The 24,624-nt window shown below is 35.4% G+C and overlaps 1 protein-coding gene across 2 annotated transcripts in view; it reads left to right on the top strand.

The window, feature by feature from the left end:
• The window catches only part of chchd3a (coiled-coil-helix-coiled-coil-helix domain containing 3a), a 94,956-nt gene that overhangs the window by 30,830 nt on the left and 39,502 nt on the right, over positions 1 to 24,624 (top strand). For both annotated transcript variants that reach the window (XM_056455756.1, XM_056455757.1), the window contains exon 4: positions 544 to 724. In XM_056455756.1, coding sequence (XP_056311731.1) covers positions 544 to 724 — 181 coding nt within the window. The remainder of the gene's footprint in view (positions 1 to 543; positions 725 to 24,624) is intronic.

Below are 24,624 nucleotides of genomic sequence, written 5' to 3' on the forward strand. Positions count from 1 at the left end.
GATGCAGGCCTGTAATTAAAATTAGCTGTGTGCCTTTTTCTTTTTTCAGGGCTCTAATGCTGTTCATTTTTGATTGTAGAATGCTTATTAAAGCTCTCCAAATGATCCAGCCAAGAACACGGAGTACTGTCTTTTTTTGTTGTCAGTATTGTTGTATAATGTATTGTTAGGAACAAAATAGACTGTGGCAGGTCTATTAGGCTGCATTTACACAACAAGCCTAAAGATTAGATTTTTTTTGTTTGTTTTGTCCTGCATCATCATCATTATCTGTGTTTGAATTCATACCTCATCATTTTAAGCACAATTATTTTCCAGCTATCATTTAAAAGCACTTTTAATTATTGATATAAGAAATTAAAAAAAAATATATATATATATATATATATAATAGTGATAGATAGACAAATAATATAAATAAATGTAAAAATATGAATTGATTAATACAAATAAAGTGGTAAATTGTGCATTATTTTTCATTAAAACAAAGTCGTTTAAATTGTGTCTGATGTATTCTGTATTTTTGTGCTGCTTCATGTTTAGGCTAGAAAAGGAAAAGTCTCAGGCTCACGCTCAGGCCCAGGCAGAAGCTCAAGCCCAGGTAAAGGACGAGGTGAGCAGGATCCTCGCGTTAGAGAAATCCGGTGCAGAGGAGACCATCCAGAAGGCCATCCTGAGAGAAAGAGTCTCTGCTGAAGATGAAAGACTACAAGCTCAAATATATGTGAGTAAAAGAACAAATGTAAAACTGCATGGCTGTGTTTAGTAGAGATCAAAATTAGAGAACCGCTTGCAGATTCCTTCATTTTGAGGTCACTTCCTAAGACTGTTTCTCAGGAGCATTTTCACTATTCAGGTGGGTATAGTTGTTGGTTTTATAGTCATCCGAATCCAGAATTTATGTATTTTTCTCTTATAACCCACATTCAAATCCAGTTAACTACTGTATTTCAACACCAAGGTCGTGTGGTGATGTAATTGCCATTTGAGCACGATTGCACTTCATGTTAATTTGCATTATAAATGTGTTTATTAAAAGTGGACACTACATTACCAACGCGCTGTAAATGTAGGGTTTGTGTACTGTGTATTGTTTAGTAGCTGTCAAAAGCTGACATTGTTTTAGTTTTTAGTTTTAATCCAATTGGCTGTTGCCATGGTGATCATGCCAGCATTGATGCCAATGCCTCATGTAAATCTAGCATTAGTTTGATCAGGGTTAGTTTAAGCATGTAAGCATGTTTGCTTAATTCTGCTAGAATGCAGATTTCACAAGCCACATTTCACTAGGTAGCTATGCCATTTTTTTCTTTTACCGACGTCCACATGAGAAACAATTGTCATTTAAATAAGGCTTTAGTCTTGGTTGAAGTTACCCTAACAAAAGTAAATTATCAGGATTTTTAACACATTTTATTACATAGTAAGTAAAATGTATTTCAATTTAACACATTAAACACAGAATTATGTTATTAAAATTGCTTAGCCATGTAAAAATTGATTTAAAAGCAAGACGATGCTAATAAAATAATCTATTCTGAAGCACATAAATATCTAAATGAGATATTTGAAAATGAGAACTGATCAAAAAGAGTGAACACTTTTTTTAGATTAGACTTAGATTTTAATTTAGAATTTAGATTCTTTTCGTTTTGTTTTTGAGATAAGATTAAGTTTCATCCCTGTTACTCAATCTAGTAATTGCATTGGCTTGAGAAAGCCAACATACTGTTACTTAAACTTATCATTATAGCTTTTTCTGAGCCAAAAATTTACCAACTCCTTCTTCTCCTAGGGCTTTAATGCTATGATCTCTAAACTATGGCCAGAGCTTTAGACTAGTCTGACTCAAGTTGCTAAATCTTTTCGAACTGATCTGGCTTTCAGTTTTCCAGAAACTGACCCGGAAATCTCTGAAAAATTCCATTGACTTAACATTGGACGATATTTTAACGCATCATAAATTTGAAACAGAGATTCTTAGACTCATGTGATCTTCCACAATTTAAGAGCCTGCCAAGCTGTGTAAATCTACACATTAAACTGAGGTGTAAGTTGTACCTCCAGGCTGTAAGAGTGCTCCAAATAATGGTGAAGAAACTTCTATTTAAAACATAAGGACTTCAAATAACATTGGACCAAACTCCCCTTACTGGCTTTTTACCTTCAGCAACCACTTTCCTTACCACCCAACAACTTGGTTCCAAAATCTTCCAAAGTTCCAAATCTTTAGGACTGTACCACATGCACCACAATTTGATCTGTTTGTTTCTGACACTGAAGTCAATATCTGGTCCATTTACATTGGTTGCTATAGTCATGACTGAAGTGCCAAGAGACATAAGAGAGTAACAATCCTTGCAGAAAAAGCATGACATAGGCATTTCTGTATTTAGATGTATTATCCATCCTTATGCTATGTGCAACACCACATTTGAATCATGGACAGCTGTATGATGCTATAGGAACATAATATTGTGTTTTGAATATAAAAACACTTGGGAACTCAATCCAATTTTACATTTATGCATTTGGAAAATGCTTGGAAAATGTGAGGGCGCTTTCATTGCAAAGCATATTATAAGCTATGCATTTTCTGTGAATCAAACGCATGGCCTTGCAGTTTCTAGCACACAATGCTCTACTGTTTGAACTAAAGCAAGACAAAGCTCTTCACTTTAAAAGCAAATAAACAGATTTGAGTCAGCTATGCCCAACAAAATTTCATTTTGGCTGCCTGTCTGAACAAAGCCTCGGAGTAATTCGCCATTCAGGGTATACCTCGGCTTTTTAAATAATGTTACCTCTCAGGAAGCCATTTAATGTAAATTTAGCTTGGCACCGATTCCCACCCTGGCACTGCGAGCAATGTGTTTTTAGAGCGTGTTTGCTTTATTTTACACCGCATTCAAAATGTAGCAGACTTCTAATAGTTCAGTTTTCCCAGAGTATAAACATCATATCAAGTTGCACTAAATTATGGATGATAACATTTAGAAATCCTTAAGGAATGTCGGGAAGTATTTTTATTTGTTTTCCAGTACATGATTTTTCTTTAGTTTACATAAGGGGTTTTCAACTTTGTGGACTCCAAGGATCACTATTTTTTGAGACAATATGTGTGTAACACAAGGAGTCGGGTGACAACGGAGGTGAGGATCCACATGCAGTTTATTTGCAAGATTAGTTAGGAAGGCAACGGTCAAAACAAGGGCAAACATAATATGGTATTTTATGCTTTAGAAGAGTCAAAACTTACATACAGCACCTTTAAGTTTTTTTTTGCAGGGACAATTTAATTGTTTTATGTTCAATCCATTTAAATTTGTCAAAATACTTAAGTTAACTTAATCGAGTTGTGTTAGGACAACATGAAGGAATTGTGCATTTTTTAGAGTCTAAGTTATAAAAAAAGACAATAAAGACACCAAAGTGTCGCACATGCACATACTGTAGACAGTGTATACTGAATACACCTTTATTAATAAACTTTACATATTTCTTCCATCCTGTGTGGATCCAAATGGAATAGCAGTGTGCACATGTACCAGTGTAAGGTAATTTTATTTGCAGGCAGCTAAATTGCCCTTGTAAACACATTGTAAGACGAGGGCCCCCTCCATTGGTTTTGACAGGGCACAGATTATTTGAGCATGAAGTAAAAAAAGAGGTTCCCTGGAGAACTGAAGCTGTTTACAAACGTATGGTATTGATTACATAGCTCATTTCACACAGTCATCTCTGTAATAGAAAAATGAATCATTTTTGGGATGAGGGCGAGATGTGCTGTAATTCACGGCTGGAAGGTGCGTGTGTGTGTGTGTGTGAGAGAGAGAGAGCGAAGGCATCATTGGGAACAATGGGTAAATCTACAATATAAGTGCATCTCTGGGCGTTTTGTGTGTATTTTTTTATTTTTGTTGTTGCTGGTATGAGTTCAGCATTCACTCTTTGAAATCACAGCATTAGGATATTTCAATTGATATTTGACTTTAGAGCACATCTCGATTTGAAACAGACCCGCTGTTGCTGAAACACAAATATGGATTCCAGCAGCCCAAAGAAACAATCCATTCTAATTCAATCCCTACCCATTGCAATATAGGATAATACACACAAAGCCGCCAGCAGTTGTGAGTGAGACCAATAATGAAGCACGCTTGAGTAACAAATTGCTGGTTTATGAGTGTTACTCAATATTATGGGTTTATCAAGAGAGTTGGGTATGAAAGCTCTTTCTGCTGTTTCTTCAGCACATTTTACAGTTCCTATTGTAAGTAGTTTTGTGGGATATACAATGAATACAGTGTTATTCAGTTTGTTTTGCTTGTTTGAAATAATCAACATTTAAGTTTTATCCATTAATTTATCAGTTAATCTATCTGCAACTCAAGCTTACACAATATTAAGTGTAGTTTTTTACATTTACACATTTACTTTTAGTCGTATAGCAGACGCTTTTGTCCCAAGTGACTTACAATTGAGAAGCAGTTTTAGCAACTCTCAAAGTGAATAACATTTTGTTTTGTTTTTCATATTGAATATTTATTTTTTTTTATTTTCAGATTTATTTGACAGGGCCAATGCACATTGATAATGCAAAAATGTGCCAGATTTAGCAAAAACAAAGGTTATTTTTTATCTCTGGACCGATGTTAAAATCACACTAATGTCACACTAAAAACATCACATGATTAATCCATACATAGTACAGTATATACAACCTACAAAATGCATGTACAGTAAATTTACAACATTCCTACTAATTAACAATCCCCTAAAAAGTGCACTATACCTAAAACCAACGCATAAACATCCATCTCATCTAACTCACATACGCAACTGTCAAACACTGTAAGAAATATCAAAATGCAGGTAAATACTATTAATTGAAGCAACAGTAGCATTAACCATTCAATCAGTATACAATCAAACAACGTTTTGTATTAAAAGAAAAAAGCAGCAAGACAAGGGTGCGATATCATTTAGTTTGTTAATATTAATGTTGACAATACTGCATTTCAATTAGCCACCACTTTAAGTAAATCTTAAAAGAGATAAGTATGGGATGCTGGGATGGAAATCCACTCACACACTGCTGTAACAGAAACTCTTTGAGCAATGCAATTTTTCTTGAAGGGACTATGCAATCACCTCCAATGGTCCTTCAGCATGCTTTAAATTTACTTTAATCAGTTAACATTTATTTTTTAAGTTAACCAACAGGCTATACATATTGTTGGGTGTAATCTTTACATTTTGACATGCAATTCTGTATATTAATATATTCATGTTGCTTATAAAATTGCCTTAATTCTCTGTTAGCATGTGTTTACTTTTAATTAACTAACATTTATTGAATTGATTACATTTATTTATTTGATCAGCCAGTATATATGCTGTTAAATGACATGAAATCATATTAATTCTTGTGAAAAATAAAATATTTAGCATGTCTACACTCACCGGCCACTTTTTTAGGTACACCTTACTAGAACCGGGTAGTTTTGCCTTCAGAACGGCCTTAATCCTTCGTGGCATAGATTCAACAAGGTACTGGAAATATTCCTCAGAGATTTTTGTCCATATTGACATGATACAGTGAACTCATTGTCATGTTCAAGAAACCAGTCTGAGATGATTTGTGCTTTGTGACATGGTGCATTATCCTGCTGAAAGTAGCCATCAGGAGATGAGTACACTGTGGTCATAAAGGGATGGATATGGTCAGCAACAATACTCAGGTAGGCTGTGGCGTTGACACGATGCTCAGTTGGTACTAATGAACCCAAAGTGTGCCAAGAAAATATCCCCCACACCATCACACCACCACCACTAGCCTGAACCAAGGCAGAATGGATCCATGCTTTCATGGTATTGATGCCAAATTCTAACCCTACCATCTGAATGTCGCAGCAGAAATCAAGACTCATTATACCAGGCAACATTTTTTTCAATCTTCTATTTGGAAACTGCAGCAGATCATCTTGACCATGTCTACATGCTTACATGCTGCCATGTGATTGGCTGATTAAAAAAATGCGTTAACAAGCAGTTAGTGACTAGTGGCTAGTGAGAGTATATATACCAAATTGTTGTGTATCTGTATCATGTACTGTATCATCTCTGTATTGCAAAACTTTGTAGGACCTGTACAATTTCCATTATAATCTAGCATGTTTATGCTTTGTGCAGGTCAATAGCTGGTTGCTCGAATCCCATGATGCTTTAGCTATTGTCATATGTAATTTTTCTTGGGTGGTTTTCTGTTTTCCCCACTCTGCTAGAACTCAGGAAATTGACACGTGGGTGTATAAATAAATAATCTGGATCAATGAGGAGAGCTAGGCATGTTTGGAGATATGACTTTTCCTTTCAGTAAGCGGTGAGCACGCACGTACGCTGGAAAATTAGTCGGACAGGTTCTTGTCTTTAATAGAATTTGAAGGGTTATCGCCAGATTCATGCCGCCTTTTCTCATGTAATCATCTTTTCTGACAGTGCTATCATAAAACTTTTTTTCTCCTGTTTCTCTTTTCTCCTTGAAATGACTTTTTTCCTCGTGAAAGACTAACCTGCCACACTCTCATTGTAATTTCCCGCTTTTCAACTACAAATGGGACTTTCTAGAAACCTTCACACTTGTTGTTTTCCCCTGTCCAACAGTTTTTTTTTTTATTATTTTACTTTATCCTGGATCTCTTTTAGCCTGGCGGCACATGTGTGGGTCAATCATTTTTTTGCATGTAAATGACCTTGTTGCTAGATTAAAAAAATTGATTCACACATTCACACCAAGCGCTGCAGTTAATAAACATAACACACGTACAAGATATAGTGAGCTAATCAATACGTTATTCTTTTATCACAAAGTAACGTTCAACCTGTTAGTAATTGGAAATTGAAATGAGTTTAAATTGCCTCCAAAACATCAATAAGTGTTCGAAAGTCCTTGCTGGGCTAGTACATGGTTCTGCTGCTCTCAGCACACTTTGAATAGATGGACCTTTCAAAGATGATTTGTTAAGTCCTTTGTCCTAGCAGGCTTGCTCCTTCCTCCGAGCGCGTTTCTGCCTGACTGCGAGGCGTTCAATCATTAAACATCAATCAGGCTTTTGAAATGCGTTCTTACTGCGAATAAGAGCCGCAGTGCCACACTTCAGGCTTTCTGCAGTTTGCTTTACAAATGCATTAGCCAGGCGATGTACACGCTCACTCATGGGACTTTTACACGGGCCAGTGGCTTCTTACGGTATTAGTCTTGTTCTCATGGGTTGTAAGTAGAGGCAGGTCAAATGGACAGCGGGATCTCCTCCACTTTGTCTTCAGGACTCTGTTGGGTCCTAATTGACTTGCTTGTGCACTTTTGAATCTAGATCTAAAACTTAGAAACGGAAAAAGAAAGTATTTTCTTTTTATTCAATTTAATTCAACTCGAGTTGATTTTTGTTTAGTGCTTTTTACATTAATTATTGTTTCAAAGCAGCTTTACAAAAAGTGTGCATTATTGCATTACTATCAGTGTACGAATTATACATTGACGATCAGGGTCTTCTTTTTCAGTAATGTTAGTTTGTGTAATACAAGCTTCAGTTAATCAAATATATTTATTTATTTTATTTACATCTAATTTATTAATTAAACATATTTAAGTTTTATAGTGTTTTGAGGGATATTTAGTGTATTCTGACCCTACACTTTTAAAAAATAAAGGTAATTAATTAATAATAAATAAATAAATTAACAATGACGAACTTGCATATGTCTTGATTACTTTCCTTGTTCATTAAAACTTTGCTACCAAGATGCTAGTTTGCTTTATTCAGCTTTATTCAGAAATTTCGCTTGCATATCACCTGTCTATGCAGCAGTGGGAAGTTGTGACATTCTGTTCAGTTTTGTAACACACACTCACACACACATCACTATTTGAGGGGTTCACACTCTTCATAAACAATCACAGAATATGACAGAACTCATGTTTTAAGGCAAAACAAGACACTGGGATGAATAATTCACTGCACTGTGTGTTCGCTTACACCACTGGGCTGAAAACGTTGCGTTTGGTGAATTCAAATTTCTGTCTTATATTCATCAAAACTTTTCAAATGAATCAAATCTACTAATTATTACAATGTTAAGTTTATTTCAGATATCCTTTGAAAAGATGTGTCCTGGCACTCTCGTTTAGTGTGGCATTTTGGAAAAAAAAAAGTCTAATGACACAGTCTGTAGGAGTCTTAATTGTGCATGCAATCTTCACAGTGTTGTGTAATTTTATGTCTCCAACAGTTAGATTCTGAATATTTCATATATTCCTTTTTTAAATCGATTTAGCCAACCAAAAAAAAAAAAAAAACCCACACATTTCCAGCTTTTGCTTCTCCACTGGAGCCTAATTCCTAAGAAACACAGCTTGTATTTCAAAGGTTGTGAACTATTAAGCTGACCAGTGCAGCTCTATGAGCATTTTATTTTTCCTCTCCTCGTTCAAGGAGATATCGATCCCTCTCTCATCAGAATTCACACCGTGCTCCGGTTTTCAGACACTGTTTGTCACGTACAATAGCACCGCTGAGTGCTAGTGCTGGCTGCATTCTCCGGGAACAGTCTTCGCACGCCCAAATTAGCCTCCTCAATTATCTCGCCCCAAGCCAAGAGCTCTGGGGTCGCTGTTCCGATGGCTGTCCTTCTTCTGGAACCGAGCGCCGACTCTACCTGAAACCATAAGTCATTTTCCTTAAAGCCCACCAGCTTAGAAACAAAGCTCTGTTTTTATCGTCTTGAAAGAGCATGACTTTTGCTAGTTTGCGATCTGCACTTATGTTGTCAACTGTAATTACACAGTATTTAATTGTAAATCTGAAGTATACTTTACTGTAGGACAGTTATGCAATATTTTACTGTATTTTAAAGTTGTAATTTGAAAATTACTGTAAACTATATATATATATATATATATATATATATATATATATATATATATATATATATATATATATATATATATATATATATATACAATACTGTAAATACATATACACCAAGAAAAATGATGCAGTGGTGAATGTAAATCAAAGACTATAGAATACACAAGACATGTCACTCGTATAGTTTTGAATAGGAAAATCTGTAATGGTCAATGTGGCGAATGAAGCCCCGCCTACTTGTACGGGAGCCAATTATTAATCAATATAGACTGATGTTTCTCCCGGAGAGAAGCTCTGACCAGACGTGTGCTTTTACGACAGTTTTGTGGTCAACAAACACACTGGAATCTCAACGAATACTTGCTTCACAGACATAAGAAATTTATCCAAATAAAGCTTGAAATCTGTACTTTTAATTTACAGGTCTCATACTCAATTCCTGGCGGGCCGCTGCTCTGCACAGTTTTGCTCCAGCCCTAATCAAACACAGCTGATCCAACTAATAAAGGTGTTCAAAACTACTAGAGACTGTTAAACAGGTGCATGTTGGAGGTGGTTGGAGCTAAATTATGCAGAGCTGCGGCACTCCAGGAATTGAGTTTGAGACCATTGTTTTAAATGAACCGACTACACCTGAAAACAAAATCTGAATGAATTTAATGCGTGGTACAGTCCGTCCTGTCAAGTTAACATCACATGGCAGCAACTACTCAAACACTACTTGTAAACAAAGACTTGCTGTTAATTCTGTGGAGAGTTTGCAGTAGGTGATAGTCTTCAGAAACATTTTTTGTTGTGCTGGTTGAAAGTCTCTTCACATTCCAATAGTAATGATCCGCACGTTCACCTGCACAGTAGAGAGAGCAAAAGAAATGCTGAAGCTGAATCAAAATTTTTAAAACTCCTGAATCAATATTGAAGTTAAGAGGAGATTCGCTATTCAGACCAAGTTGTGAATTACTTTTTAAGACCAGCGCAATCCGACGAAGCATTACTAACACTGCCATAAATGAGGTTGGTGTCGTGATCTCGTTCTTTTCGAGTGCATATGCGCATTAGCTTGGACAACCTAAAAATTTTTAATTTTGTTTGATTTGAACGTTTAGAAACTAATTGTATGAGACGGTTATTGTTTAATTTTATTGGTGATTCCAAATATGTAATGTAATCGTAAGCTTAGCAAACAGTTTTGGAGAATTTGATGTTTCCCCGTTCAGACAGAAAGCCTGAGCATACTGCCCGAGAGGTGTTTCAAAGATGGCCACCGAGTGAAATGACTTGCATTGAAGGGAATTTGTGTAACTACAGTATTTTTGCTGTAATTGATTTACAGCAAGTTACTGGCAATCTGCTGCCATTAAGTTACTTTAGATTCTACAGGAAATTGTTAACAGTGTAAGGTTTTTGTATTATTATTTTTTTGCATCAGCTGTTTTTGGATGTTATTCAACACATGCATTTATTTTGTCATCTTGCCACAAATTCCATCTGGAGTATCATTTTTGACCCATTCCTATAAACTTGTTGAGTTTATCGAACTTGCTAATTTTAGGTGCCATTTGTTATTTCAAGAAGTTCTCTCATATCTCTTCAACCATACATGCTGTCAGCAATTCTAGGCATTAATAAACTCGTCAAGTCTGGTGGTGTTTGGCTTTCACCGACTCTGGCCCTGCAGCGATCTTTCAGGACAGCCAATCAATCACGACGCATATCATTTCATTCAGACACTGGCAAACCCCGGGGCAAACGTTTCAATCAAACGCGGAGTCATCAATCTCCGACCCAGTGACCGACGCAACTTATTCGATGGCCGGCGACGTGATTTGTTGAGACAAAAAGAACAGACAGTCTTGCGAAAGTGTTCCTGACATTTTCGCAGCCCTGCAAGTCATCGGGGATTGTTGTTTTTGCAGTCACTTGAAAGTGTTTAGAAATGTATCTGATTGTGTGACGCTGGTGCAAGTCAAACATTTAGTGCGAAAAATGTTCATTATCACCTATTTAACACTTAACTTACACTAAAGGTAGAGGAAGAACTAATTATTTTACTTTAAAATATACCTTTTTTTCTTAGGTGATTGCTATTAGTGATTTTGAACTTGAATTGTGCCTTGTAAACAATGCAGATAATTTGTTTATCTGATTTTAAATTTTATTTAATTTTGTTATTTTATTTAATATTTAATTTAGTTTTATTTTGTTTTGTTTTATTTTATTTTTGCTGTACTGTATTAATTACTTTTACTATGCAATTGGAGTCTTCATATCATGTAAATATTAATGATTTGTATTTGTAAAAATATTTTCTTTGAATATTTTATTAAAAAATGTTTATGGTGTTATTTTAGTTGAGTAATTTGTAAATGATGAATGTTTTGAATTAGTTTTTATTTTTGATTCAGTTTGAACCTGCATTTGAAGTATTTTCTCTTTGCCTATAAAGTTTTATTTACTTTTTTTATTTGTCTAATTTAGTTTCTGTTATTTTAGTTTTCATTTCCAGTTTTCAACCACTCCAATTGGTCCACTGTTTTTGTGTTGTTAAATTAAAAAAAAAAAAAAACTGGGTTTGTTTATATCACCCCAATATGATGGTCTATACACTATACCTACACATATGTCTGTCCAAACAGCTTGAAAAGTTGATTTTTCACTATATGTGCCCTTTAAAACAAATTTCTCCAGGAGACAAAATTTTTTACCTTGACCTAGATATGGAGTAAATATCATCGTTATAACAAGGCACACACGCATTCATTCCTGTACATCACAGTTTGTTTTTAAAGGTAAGAGTCCACAGAAAAACATCCCATCGAACACATTTAGTCCACCGACACAAGTGTCGAATTATGGATGTTATTCATTTGTTTTTGTCACCGTTTCTTCCGTAGACCTGTTGTTTACATTGCTTACTATGTTACTTATGTGCGAAAACAGCGTCTTTGTAGTAAAAAGCAAGTCGATGTCATAGCTTACAGTGTTATAAATAAAAGGAGACCACAAACTGAATAAAAAGTCAAAGTTATATTTACTAAAATCTTAACAAATCAGACGAGTGTTTTGACGTTCTGCATATGCTGTCTGTCAGTCACTTTTACTAGTAGTTACTTCCTAGTTTGACTTATGGAGAATTTAGCCAATGGCTGCATAATTCACATATGGTGACGTTTATTCATCTATTGGACACGTTGTTTTATTGCACTCTGTTCGCTGTCACTGCAGTGAACATTTTTTTATTTTAAATGGCAAATATGACTTAATTTAGTTATCCATAATCCATAACTGTTCGTTGCTGCACTTTTAATAAGAATATTATTATACGAGTTGTCATTTTGAACTTTGGCTAAACTTTTTCGCTCTCTCTGATCCCAAATCGAGTTTTCTGCTTCCACAATCAGCTCTACCTATTAGACTCTGCAGATGTTTTTATTTGATGGTTGGATGGGCTGCAGACACTTGAGTTAAGCTTGTATTTCAGGAGCACAAATGCCCCCCTCTCTCTTTCTCTCACTCTCCCTTTTCCTGTGGCCTTCAAATAGAGCCAGTCATAGCAAGCGTCCTCCTTGCAAATCTGTGTGCTTCAAACGCTGTTACATTTTAGATACAGCTGACTGGCCTTGACTGATAATACCCCCCAATTTAATTTCCCAGGTATTAAAGAGGACTTGCTGGTTTTTGAATTGGATGTACTTGTAGGTGGTATTTGGGGAGAGAAAAAAATGTTTTTTTCCTCCTCCTTTACTCTGCTCAAGAGGTTTGAGAAATTAGTTTTCTCCATGTCTTAAGTCTTAAGTGAGATAAACAGGATGTTCTATGTGTGTGACCTGCAGTATAAATGGAGATGTGTTAGTATGCATGCAGGATGTGCTTATACGTTTCCAGACTCCTACAATATTTTCAATCTTAATAGCTATCTGATATATACATATTTTCCGGTAGCAATAAATAAGAAATTACATAACCTTGGTTCTTGATGTTGTTTGCTTCCTTGAGCATCAATGACTTTTTGCAGCCTTTTTTGGCCAAGAATTTTCCTGGCTGTCTTCAATTGAACGCATTGTATAACTACTCTGAGGAAAAATTATTAACTATAGAACTTGGGGAACTTCCATTAATTATTCTATCATTCCATCCACCCAATGTTCTGTCTGCCCAGCCATCCATCCATCCAATTCAATCCAATTCAATTCATCCATCCAATTCATCCATCCAGTTCATCCATCCAAATAAATCAAATTCAATTCATCCATCCAATTCAATTCATCCATCCAATTCAGTTCAGTTCAGTTCATCCAATTCGATTCAATTTGATTCCTTCATCCAATTCAATCAAATTCAGTTCAATTCAATTTATTCGTCCAAATAAATCCAATTCAATGCAATTCATCCATCCAATTCAATTCATCCATCCAATCCAATGTAATTCATCTATCCAATTCAATTCATCCATCCAATTCAATTCAATCCAATTAAATTCATCCATCCAATTCAACCCAATGCAATTAATCCATCCAATTCAATGCAGCCATCCAGTTCATCCATCCAATTAAATTGATCCATTTATTTCAATTTATCCATCTTATTCAATTCAGTTCAGTTCATCCAATTCAATTCAATCCGATTGCTTCATCCAATTCAATCCAATTCAGCTCAATTCAATTTATCCATCCAATTCAATTCAATTGAATTGAATTCAATTCAATTCAACCAAATACAATTGAATTAAATTCATTGTCTATCAGTCATTCTGTTGTTTTGTCATCCGTTGATCTATGCCTGTTCTATCTTATCATCTGTCAATTCATCAATCTATTGCTTCATTCATCATTCTATCATCTGTCAATCTGTCATTTTTTTCATCTATAAACTTAAAAAAAAACTTTGAGAATAAAAATTATTAGAAGTCCCCAGGATACAACATGATTATGCCACTAGTTTCATGATACAATATCATTGCGTTTTTTTAAATATATTGCAAAATACTGTGATTATGTTGGATTCCAACTTCAAAGTATGTCCCCAAAGGAAAAATAAGGCAGCATCTTCTTTAACTGAACAGAAACATTTCTCAGTTTGTTTATTTCACTTCAATTGCGATACTACAGTGCAGTATATCAGTGTTTTCCCCCAGCTCTATTATTTAGATTGTGCAGCATGTGAAATGTTTTCTCAGCAATGTAATATTATGCAGCAGTCTATGCTTGCAGTTTGTGACTCTGCAAAGTGATGTTTTGCCAATGCAGTGAGGTATTATTGTCTTGTGATTTTTATTTCATTTATTTTATTTTTTTTTTGTAATCTAAGACTTACCATGAGTGTTCATCGTGTGAATATGTGGGTCTGTGGTTTCAGTTTCAGTGAATTAGATGTGTAACGTTCAATCCTGCTTCTTGCGTGTCTGTTTTCCCTCGTCTCTTTCTCGCTTTGGGCTCCCTGCTGATTCCCCCTTGTTCACAGAGTTCTGTAGCCTTTGCTGCCCACATGCCGTGCCAGTGTTCTGAAACTGGCCCTAATTGGCTGGGTCTCTGGTTGGCACTGGTGCCCAGCGTTCACCCCGGCAGCTAATTGGCTCAGCTAGCCGTCCGTTTCCACCAGCTTCGGCCAGGATTGGATTGATGGATGGCAGCAGGTGTCAGGAAAGCTGCTTTCTGACAGAGCAGCTTGTGAAGTCAATTTACAGCCCAAAAGGCAACAGGAGGGTTTCTGCATGTAGCCGTGCCTCCAGAGAGAAAAGGTATTTGAAAACACTGCTATTTTTAGACCTCATTTTAAATCTTGAAACTGATTCTCCCGAGTTATATAAAATGGGGAGAAAAAAATCATTTTCTCTGTGAAGGTGGCAGAGCTCCAGACAGCCTGATATAAGTGGGATATAGCTTTTATGATCTGGGCTTTCCTTCTCCACCACCCTAATCCTTGATTATCACACTTCATTATGAGTGCAGATTTGCAATTAAAGTTTGCCAGAAGCGTTGTGAGCAGTACAATGAACAGAGGTGTGATTTGACTAGGTACACTAAGGTGAAGGACACTGAATTTGAGAAATAAAGGAACATTGATGTAAAAATGAAAAATTGAGACTCAAATGGATTACTGAAATGGATGATAATGATGGAATTTAGATCCCTATGCATAAAAATTTTGCATAACCACAAAACTTTATTAAAAAAATATATATTCTCCTTTTCTCACATAACAAAATAATTCACTCAAATCAATGATTCAAGTCCATTTATTTATTTGGCAAGTAGACATTTAATAGGCAGGATAATGTACAGCCAGGCAGTCGTTATGGCTAAATAAACCCTTTCAGGGTGATTTAAGACCCCTGCTCCCTCGTCTAGGCTCATTTTGTGGTAACGACTGGCCAAATGTACATTATCCCTTCCTAAATTTACATAGTAAACATGATTGAACATGTGTCTTTGGGTGAAAAGGGCTGTGCTCTGATGTGAATGGACCAGTTCATGAGGTTTATCCAGATGGACAAATGCCATAATTAGATTTCCACTAATGCCCAAATTGACATTGGCTTTATTCACCCTTGATTCATTCTTTGTGGACTTGTTCCTAGCAGCTGCCTCTGTTTCATTTACCCTTCCATATCATCCGCATTAGCAAATAAAGACAACACTTTCTATCCTGAATTGAAGCATGCTGATAATTGCTCCGTGTACGGTGAGAGCACAACCCTGCTGTTTATCTGCTTTTAATTGGGAAGACGCCTAAATGTGAGCACAGAGAGAGAGGCCACGTGGGAGTTACTGTCCTGCCACCGGTCACAGATCTTCTGTAAAATTTTAGCACAATCTAAATTCTAACTCCCACTTCGTGTGTGCAGTATGTGTGTGTCTGTTTTTGTGCACGCAAAAGAATATTTCTCATGATAAGCTTAAATAAATTCAGAAATATTTTTAGTTTGAATAATTTCTGAGAACCTCAGTGTGTTGCTGTGTGCTTGCTAGTTTGTTTTTGGTGGTGGCTAAGGCTTGAGGAAGGTTTTGCAGTTCCTATTCTATATTTGCCTTGTTCTCTGATACTTATTTTTGTGTTAAAAGTTAAGCAATTAAGTTGACGTTGAATAAAGCTGAAGCAAAGCTAAAGTTGTTTGTATTATTTTTATTTATTTATTTGTTCGTTCGTTCGTTCGTTCGTTTTGTTCATTTGTTCGTTAATTAATTTATTTATCCATCTATTCATCTATCTATTTTTTCAGAGAGAAGTTACAATAAGCAGAAGGTAATAACAGTAAACATGAGTTTTAATTTAAGTAATTTAATGTGGTTTATTATGTTTTGGTTTTGTTTCATTTATTTCTGTTTTTAATGACTATGTTTTAGTTTTTGTCGTTTTAGTTTATTTTTTTGTTATTTGTTATTGGTTTGTTATTGTTTTTTATTTATTTTTCATTTATTTATTTATTTATTTATTTATTTATTTATTTATTTATTTATTTGGTTTGTATGAGTTTTTAGTTTTGTTTCCGTTGGCATATAGCCTTTTTCCTTTCTGTTTTTTTTTTCTCAGTTTATTTTGGCTTGGATTGGTTATTGGCTTTGTTTAGGCTTTTGTGTGTTTGGTTGTATTGTGTTTTGTTTTATTTTAGTGTATTTTTCAGTATAATGCATGTTTAAACACTTTAGAGGTTGTGTATTATTTAACAAGACAATTTCACTACCCTGAACAGGTGAACAGACGTCTTTCTAATCATAAAAAGTGATAAAAGAAAAAGGCTAGTTACTGTGAACCGAAATGGTCAAACAAGGCTCACCTTGAACTGCCATAGAAATAAAGTTGACTGAGAGATACCAAGGGCAGCCCTTCTTTACCCAGAAGGCCCCAGCGGACATGAATATGTAAACAGCTCCATCTCGTTACAGTACAACCTGACTGAGGTCACACACACAGAAGTCATGCGGTCGCCATCAGCATGAATCCAAAGTCAACTGTGTATCTGAAGGGCAACCACACTTCTCTTTCTCTTTTTCTCAATTATGTATCTTGATTTATTTTTTTTTACCTTGACCCTCTCTTTCTGTCTTTGTCTCTCTCCCTTTCTCTCTCTCCGTCTATTATTTGGCCCCTCATTCCCTTGAGGGGGAACTTTATTCCAAAGGCAATTGTTCAGCCTTTCAGGTCCCTTCGTGTGTCCTCTAGTTGGGCATTAGAGAGTGGAGCGCTCTTTTGTTTTGTCCTGGATCTCCTCTCTATTGTCTACCTCTGCTCTTCTCTGTCTGCAAGGGTGTCTCTTTCCTTTTTATTCGGCTGTTCTCTCTTGTGGTAATAGATGGCTTAGTCCTCCTCAGAGACCGCTCTCCGTGAACGTGACTGATGATTTGATTTCCCCATGGTTTTCCCCATATGGCCTCAGCAGAGATAACACAAGCTGAAAAGTGCTTTAGCCATCAGTTAATACCTCGGGCTACTGATCAGTCAATTAATCAAACTGTGTGATCAGGTTGGTCAGAGCTTGACCTGTAGACTGACAGCTTGCTGGACTGGCACAGATCCAGGAATGGGCTCTAAACCTCAATCATTTCAATCTCAGTCATTTGGCATGTGGGGAAATTATGATATGTTCACATCCCCTAATCCCCCTTTGGTTTGTACACATGACAATACATTTTTAAAATGATAATATATCATTTAATACTATTAACCCTTTAACTACTCCACCAAGAAAATTTCTTAACACCTAATGTTGGTTGTTACACATCGCATCATTTCTAAAATATCAACCTCTACCAAATGGTTGATATGTCGGTTTATGGTAAAAGTACCGGAATTAATACATATACTTTGAAAAATCTGAAAATATGAAGCGTGACCAATTTATTTTAAAAAATATTTAAAAAATAAAACATTTTTGAATACGAAATCATCTTTATTTTTTGAAGTATGCCATAAAATATTTCAGATTCTCATTTTACATGCCTTCTTATTTTGTTTTCTGCAATAAAAAAATTAAAATTAAGTGTAGTAGTGCAAGAGAAATATGTTTGTTTGATTTCTTCGTAAACCAACAATGCTGTGTGTGTAAACCATTATTTAAAACAGCCATTCTTTAAATGACTTTAACAGTCATTATTTAAAATAGTCAAAACATGGTCAACCGTTTGGTAGAGCGGTTAAAGTTATTAATACTTTATTTAAATGTACTTAACCTTGAACTCTATTTACTACTGTAAGTATATCAAGTAATTAAAACAGGTATTTTTCAAATATTTAAAAAAATTTTATTAAGTATTTCTTATCAATTAATTTTATTAAGTATTCTAATCATTGATTGTGTAATATATCAAAATTTCTGTGGTTTTAAAATACAGTTGCTAATTACATTTTTGTTATTTATTACATATTTTTCTGTAATAAAAAAATGTATATAATGTAAGGCGTTATATATTTCAGCATTCCGACATCTTCCTATCACACACTGGCTGTTTTCATGCTGTTATGGAGAATGTAACATTAAATTCATGTAAAATAAATTATTCTGACCTGGCTGGTAATGCAGAATTAAATATATAAATTTAGCATCGATATCGCAATGTGATCATTCGCAATAGTCACATCGCTGGATATGCAATGTTGATATGCTATGTGAATGAGGTCTGTGACTGTATGATGATTTTAAAAGCATTCGGCATAAGGAATTGTATCATTAGTAAAGATTAATTTTAATATTTATTAGCATTCTTATTTTTCAATTACTGTACCTGAATACTGTTAGGCTTTGAAAACGATGAATCACTGTTTATTTTATGCAGAGAAAATTGTATGTCATCATATGGTGAAATTGGATTCATATCACAATATATATCGCAGACTATCAAAATATCGCAATGTTAGAATTTCCAATATGTATACAGGCCTAATATATATCATTTCTAAAAAAATCAAGGTGGGTGGATATGTCACATGAGGAGATAGAACATTTTATTTAATCTTTATTTTTGTAAAATATATTATTGCAATGTCTGTGTTTACATGATGAAATTGGTCTTTGGGTTAATTACATTTAGAGATCTGATGACCTCAGAAAGGGACTTGCTTTAAACAGAAACTGATATAAATGAGCAGAAGGTCGGATTACAATGCACAACATTTAAATGACAATATTTCTCAACTTGACACTAATTTTGATATATCTGTCTGTGAGCATATCTGGTGACTTTGTCAGTTCATATGGATTGGACCGGGATACTTCTTGACAGGTGGACAGAGGAGCATGTGAATGCATTGTTTGTTTTAGGGCAGTGGATCGATCTGGTGTCAGAGTACCAGGGCATTCTTAGAGCGGGGGTCTGGATATAGGGCACAAAGTCTGATTGGGAAATCTTTGTATCTGGTCTTTTTAATAGTATAGGACAGGCCTTCTGGTTCACCGCTAATTTGATCTTTGCTCACAGAAAATGAGGCCTCGGACTCTGGCAGGACGGTTGATTTTTTTTCCCCCTGTGTCTCAGTAGAGGACATGCCCAGTCCTGTACAGGGGGCCGCCGGCTTCTTCTGCCTACGTACAAATGACCCCTGACCTCTGTGCAGCATCCCTCTCAATTACACACTGACCCTAACTGTCATAGCAGGACAGACTGCTGGGTAATACACTGGCTTCCCACACACCTTTTAGCTGGATGTGATCTCTGGGGCTTGAAGGATTGTCCCATAAGGACATGCACAGGCTGGCGTATACAATGTGAATTCGGATGGTCTGGAAAGTTTTGGCTGAAAATTGTTCAGATGCAGTTGTACAGGGGAATTACCAACCGACGTCACACATGACGTCACACGGGTTCAACTGCGCATACCGGTTGCAAAAGACAAACAGCAAACGTGTTGTGTTGTGCCATAGGATGCTAAAATAGAAAGTCCAATAATAGAAAACTTTAATTTTACCGTATATCATCTACCCATTGCTTTTAATGCCAACTGGAGACGTCTTTGGCTAACATTCATCAGAACAGCTGAATGGAGTGAGGACCTAATTAAAAATGCTTGACTCATGAGTTCTCATTTTATATCAGGTAAGTTCACGCTATGCTGAATCATACACATTACTCGTTTTTGATTGCAGCAATGTATGATTTCAGCAAAAACAGTTAAATATGGTTAATTAAACTGCGGACACTGAATGCTAAGACTGAAATGTAAAAATATAAGTTCACATACCCTGCCATACTGGTGCAGTTCGCTGTCAGAATGCAGTTGTTTTGCTTGTTGATGATTACCCAGGGCTTGTACAGTTCCATCTACTTTACTTGTCCTTGGCTAGGCAGAACCTCGGTTTATAGCAATACAAAGTTTTGAATCTGGTAATCATGAAACATTATTACGTGCACATGACCACACAGAACAAAATTGTCGGCATCCAAAGACTTGTAGGCCTTTATCGTCTCTCTTGTAAAAACACTTGGAGATTCATTGAGAGAGTTGTATATTTCAGGGTACCATGGACCTGTCAGACAAACGTTAACGTTAATTTTGCAGAATAACTGGGTGACAAGCTATTAGAATACGCTGAAACCATTATATAAATAATATATATAATATGTAATCAATATAACTTATCTCTAATACAAGAACAAACTCGGATGTTATTCCCTCGCTGTAAATGCTAGCGCTTCCGGTTTTTTATTTCTTCTGCCACAATGCGCGTACATCCTGAATGTTTTCAAACCGGTAATTCGTCTAACACATAGTTGAAGTCAGAATTATTAGCCCTCTTGAATTATTAGCCAGTCTGTATATATAATTTCCCCCTATTTATCTTTTACAGAAAGAACAATTATTTTCTGCACATTTCTAAACATAATAGTTTAATAACGCATTTCTAATAACTGATTTATCTTTGCCATGATGGCAGTACACAATATTTGACTTAACTGGCTTAACTGGGTTAATTAGATTAATAGGCAGGTTAGGATAATTAGGCAAGTTATTGTATAACGTTGGTTTGTTCTGTAGACAATTAAATAAAAATATTGTGTAAGGAGGCTAATAATATTGATGAAAATTAAAGACTTCTTTTATTCTAGCCAAAATAAAACAAATAAGACTTTCTCCAGAAGAAAAGATATTATCGAAAATACTGTGAAAAATTCCTTGCTCTGTTAAACATCATATGAGAAAAAATGGAAAAAAGAAAAAAATAACTGGAGATGTAATAATTTTGACTTCAACTGTATATGACTTGCCAATTACATCAAATTCCACGCCAAAACATTTTAAAAACATTGCTTTTTTTGGCTTTTAGAGCCTCTCTTTCATAAATTAATCTCACAAGGTACAAACCGCATACAGGGATTAACGATTACCGCTTTCGATAGGGAAAACAAATGTTTACGAGCTTGTATAACAGAAAAAGTGCACTGAGTATGCCCTCCTTAAGAGAAGATGGTTCACTTGAAACTACTGTATGTGACATCTTAAAGGATGACTATATTTGCATATAATCATATACAGTATATGCCCTTAGGTTCTGCTTGCATGCCAGCAGAAGTAGGTTTACCTGCACAGCTCCTACTGAATTGCCTCTTTTACACTCAAGCCCCCCTACACCTCAATCCTACCCTTGACTGATCGATGAAGGGCTCGGGAAGGCAGCACTATTGAACGCCAATCACCTCGAGACTTTAAATCTAGAGGGCAACGTATTGCTCACTATCTGCCCTGCACCATGAAGACTCTCAACTTGAAGGGAATCTTTAACAACTGGATCACCTTAAAAATTTGAATCTATCTTGTTCTACTTGCGACATTCAGAGCAGGATTTAAAACCAGCATCTTTGACATGAGAGGCAGGCATGTCAATATTAAAGGCCAAAGCCTCTGACTTTATTCGTTAGTGGCCAGGGAAGTGAGTTTGACCTGCATAGCTCCAACTAACTGGCCATGCTTACACAAATTGCCCTTGTTAGATGCACACTGACATTGCATCAGCATTGATCTCCCCAAAACACTTTGACAGGATATTAATCAAGGTCCTAAAAAACTGAAACTCAAAGCTTCGAACTGTGCAAACCACCAGGAGTCTTTTTCCTCAAACGTACACATTTACACCTTCTCATTATCACCTTTTTTCCCCGCATTTCTCAGTGCCAATTAGGTCTGAACAGGCTTGCCGTGACCTGACATTTGGCCTTTGACCTGTGCCTGCTGGACTGGTGAACTGTTGGCACATTGTGAGTTTGTTCTGGCAACTGAATTCCTGGTGATGGATGCCGGGCCTGAGTAACTCTGACCTCGCTCAGTTTGGTTGTTGAAGGTCATGGTGAAAAAGACAGCGTTTTTAACAAAGAGCTTGATTTGTTGTCATATGTGTGGGTGGCTGCGGGCAGTGCTTGCAAGCGCTTTTTTTATGCTTCATTAAGAAGCGGACCAATGCACAAACCTTTGCGGACACAAAATCAGCTGCCTAAGGAAGAACAAGGTGATGTTTTAAAATATCTCACTGACGCAGCACATGCTTTTACCTGTTATGACGGTACATTCTCAAACTTTGCAGTGCTCGGCTAATTAAAAACATTCCCAGTCTTAATTATTCAGCTGCATCTAATTGATATTCAGCAAGAAACTCTTCCTTCTAAATGACCCGTTTAATTTGACCATGGGGTCTGTTGTGCTGATGCTGAAGTCATCGTGCCTGTGCGAGAGTGGAGATTGTGTGGGAAGAGTCGGGGTTGCAATTAAAACAAAGTTTTTAGACGCATTATTTTTATTTTTTGAGTTAGTGCCGGAGGAAATGCAGCCCATCTGTTGCTTTGGGTCTCGCTGAGTTCTTGCTTAGCGGATACAGAATGAGAAATGTCACCGGGCATCTGTTTTTGTTGCTCATCTCACAAAAGATGCCTTTGTTGATACCGCTGATGGTGTTTTTAAAAGAAGAGTTTGGATTCTAATCAACTTAATGTCTGTCTATGGCACATTGGCTGGCTGACTCGTCCCCCTGTGTCTAGCTATTGTGTTTTCGCTGGAGCACTTACGGCGTTGTGCATTAAGGCATTAGATTAAAAATAATCTTTTTTTTTGAGCTATCCTTTATTTATTTCATAATGAGTGTGAGTGGGCAAGGACACAGCGCAAATGTTGTCTGAAGAATAGCGAAGTTTATAACACATATAATGAAAAATATAGTTTTTCTTGACCTTTTGAAATAAAATAGTTCATTGTTATCTGAAATTGTGTAACTTTTAGAATACGTTTTATCCTAGATAAATTGCAAAAAATAACTTTAAAACGTCTCTCTTTCTCTCAATTCAATTCAATAATTGCTTTAATGGCATAACAAATGTTACAAATGTATTGCCAAAGTATTTATAAAGTTTACATAAAAAAATAGAACATACACATTAGGCATGGGACGATAACTGTTTTCAAGGTATACCACTGTTTAAAAAAGTCAAGGTTTTAAAATCGCCAACTTTTTCTGCTATACTGTTCCTAAGGTGCGTGTAAGATTTGTTTGTTTGTTTGTTTTTAGGACAACAGTATCTCCAGCAGAAAAGATATCTAAAGATGTTGTTTTAAATTGTAAAGAAACGTTTTTTTGAAACAAATGAAGACAGCAGAAGTTAATGATTTATTTGAATTATTTAGTTTTTTACCCAGACATTTAAAAAGAATATATTTTAGAGTAATAATCACAATACCGTGATATTTTATAATAATAAATATAAATAATATATAAATATATATAAAACATATAACATTTATATATAATATATATAAGTGATATATCATATTATTCAATATATCATATTATTATTATACAATATATCATATTCATATATATCAATAAAAATAATAATAGTTTAGAATAGAAATCAGCATTTTAGGATAAAACAGTAATAAAAACAATAATATTCCGTATATTTACAATGATTCATTTATAATATTATAATTTATCTCTTTCTGTCCCTCTTTCTCTCTCTCTTGATTTATTGGTTTATTGATTGACTTATTTTCTGCAAACAAATGCTTTTTATAATAATATCCGTATTGACATTTTGAAAACACATTATTGCAAGTTTAATAAATAAAGCACAAATCAACATTTTTACTCAAACCCATTTATAGAAAATCCAGAAAACTGATAACAACTTAAGTTTACCCAATAACCATTACTGTTTTACGCTTTGGTGAATTAATTCACTCAAACTTGATTAATTTGGTATCCTTTTTACATAAATGCACAGATAGAATTAAGCTACACACAAATACAGTACATGTGAATTAGCCACTACTTCACCAAAACATACAATTTAAATAATTTTAATTGTAATAATTAAAATCTTTTTCTAGTGATGGGTTGCAGCTGGAAGGGCATCCACTGCGTAAAACATGTGCTGGATAAGTTGGCGGTTCATTCCGCTGTGCGACCCCTTATTAATAAATGGACTAAGCTAAAAAGAAACTGAATGAATTAATAATTTAAATATTTTATATAAAGTATACAAATTCATGTTGAATTAGTCCTGTACAGCTGATCAGGACGTCCCTACTGTACACAACGGAACACACATACCAATAGGCCCAAGTCTATTCATCATTTAATTTTGAAGAACGTCACTCAGAGGCCATCCTTTATCTTCAGTTGTGGCATGTACTTATTTTTGATGTACGTGAGTGCCATAAAAGTGTCAGAAAGTTTAACCTAGTGTCATAAAATCAATCTGTTGTGTCTTTAATATAA

Source organism: Danio aesculapii, chromosome 4 (genome assembly GCF_903798145.1).
Source record: "Danio aesculapii chromosome 4, fDanAes4.1, whole genome shotgun sequence".
In the NCBI taxonomy this organism is placed as follows: Eukaryota; Metazoa; Chordata; class Actinopteri; order Cypriniformes; family Danionidae; genus Danio; species Danio aesculapii.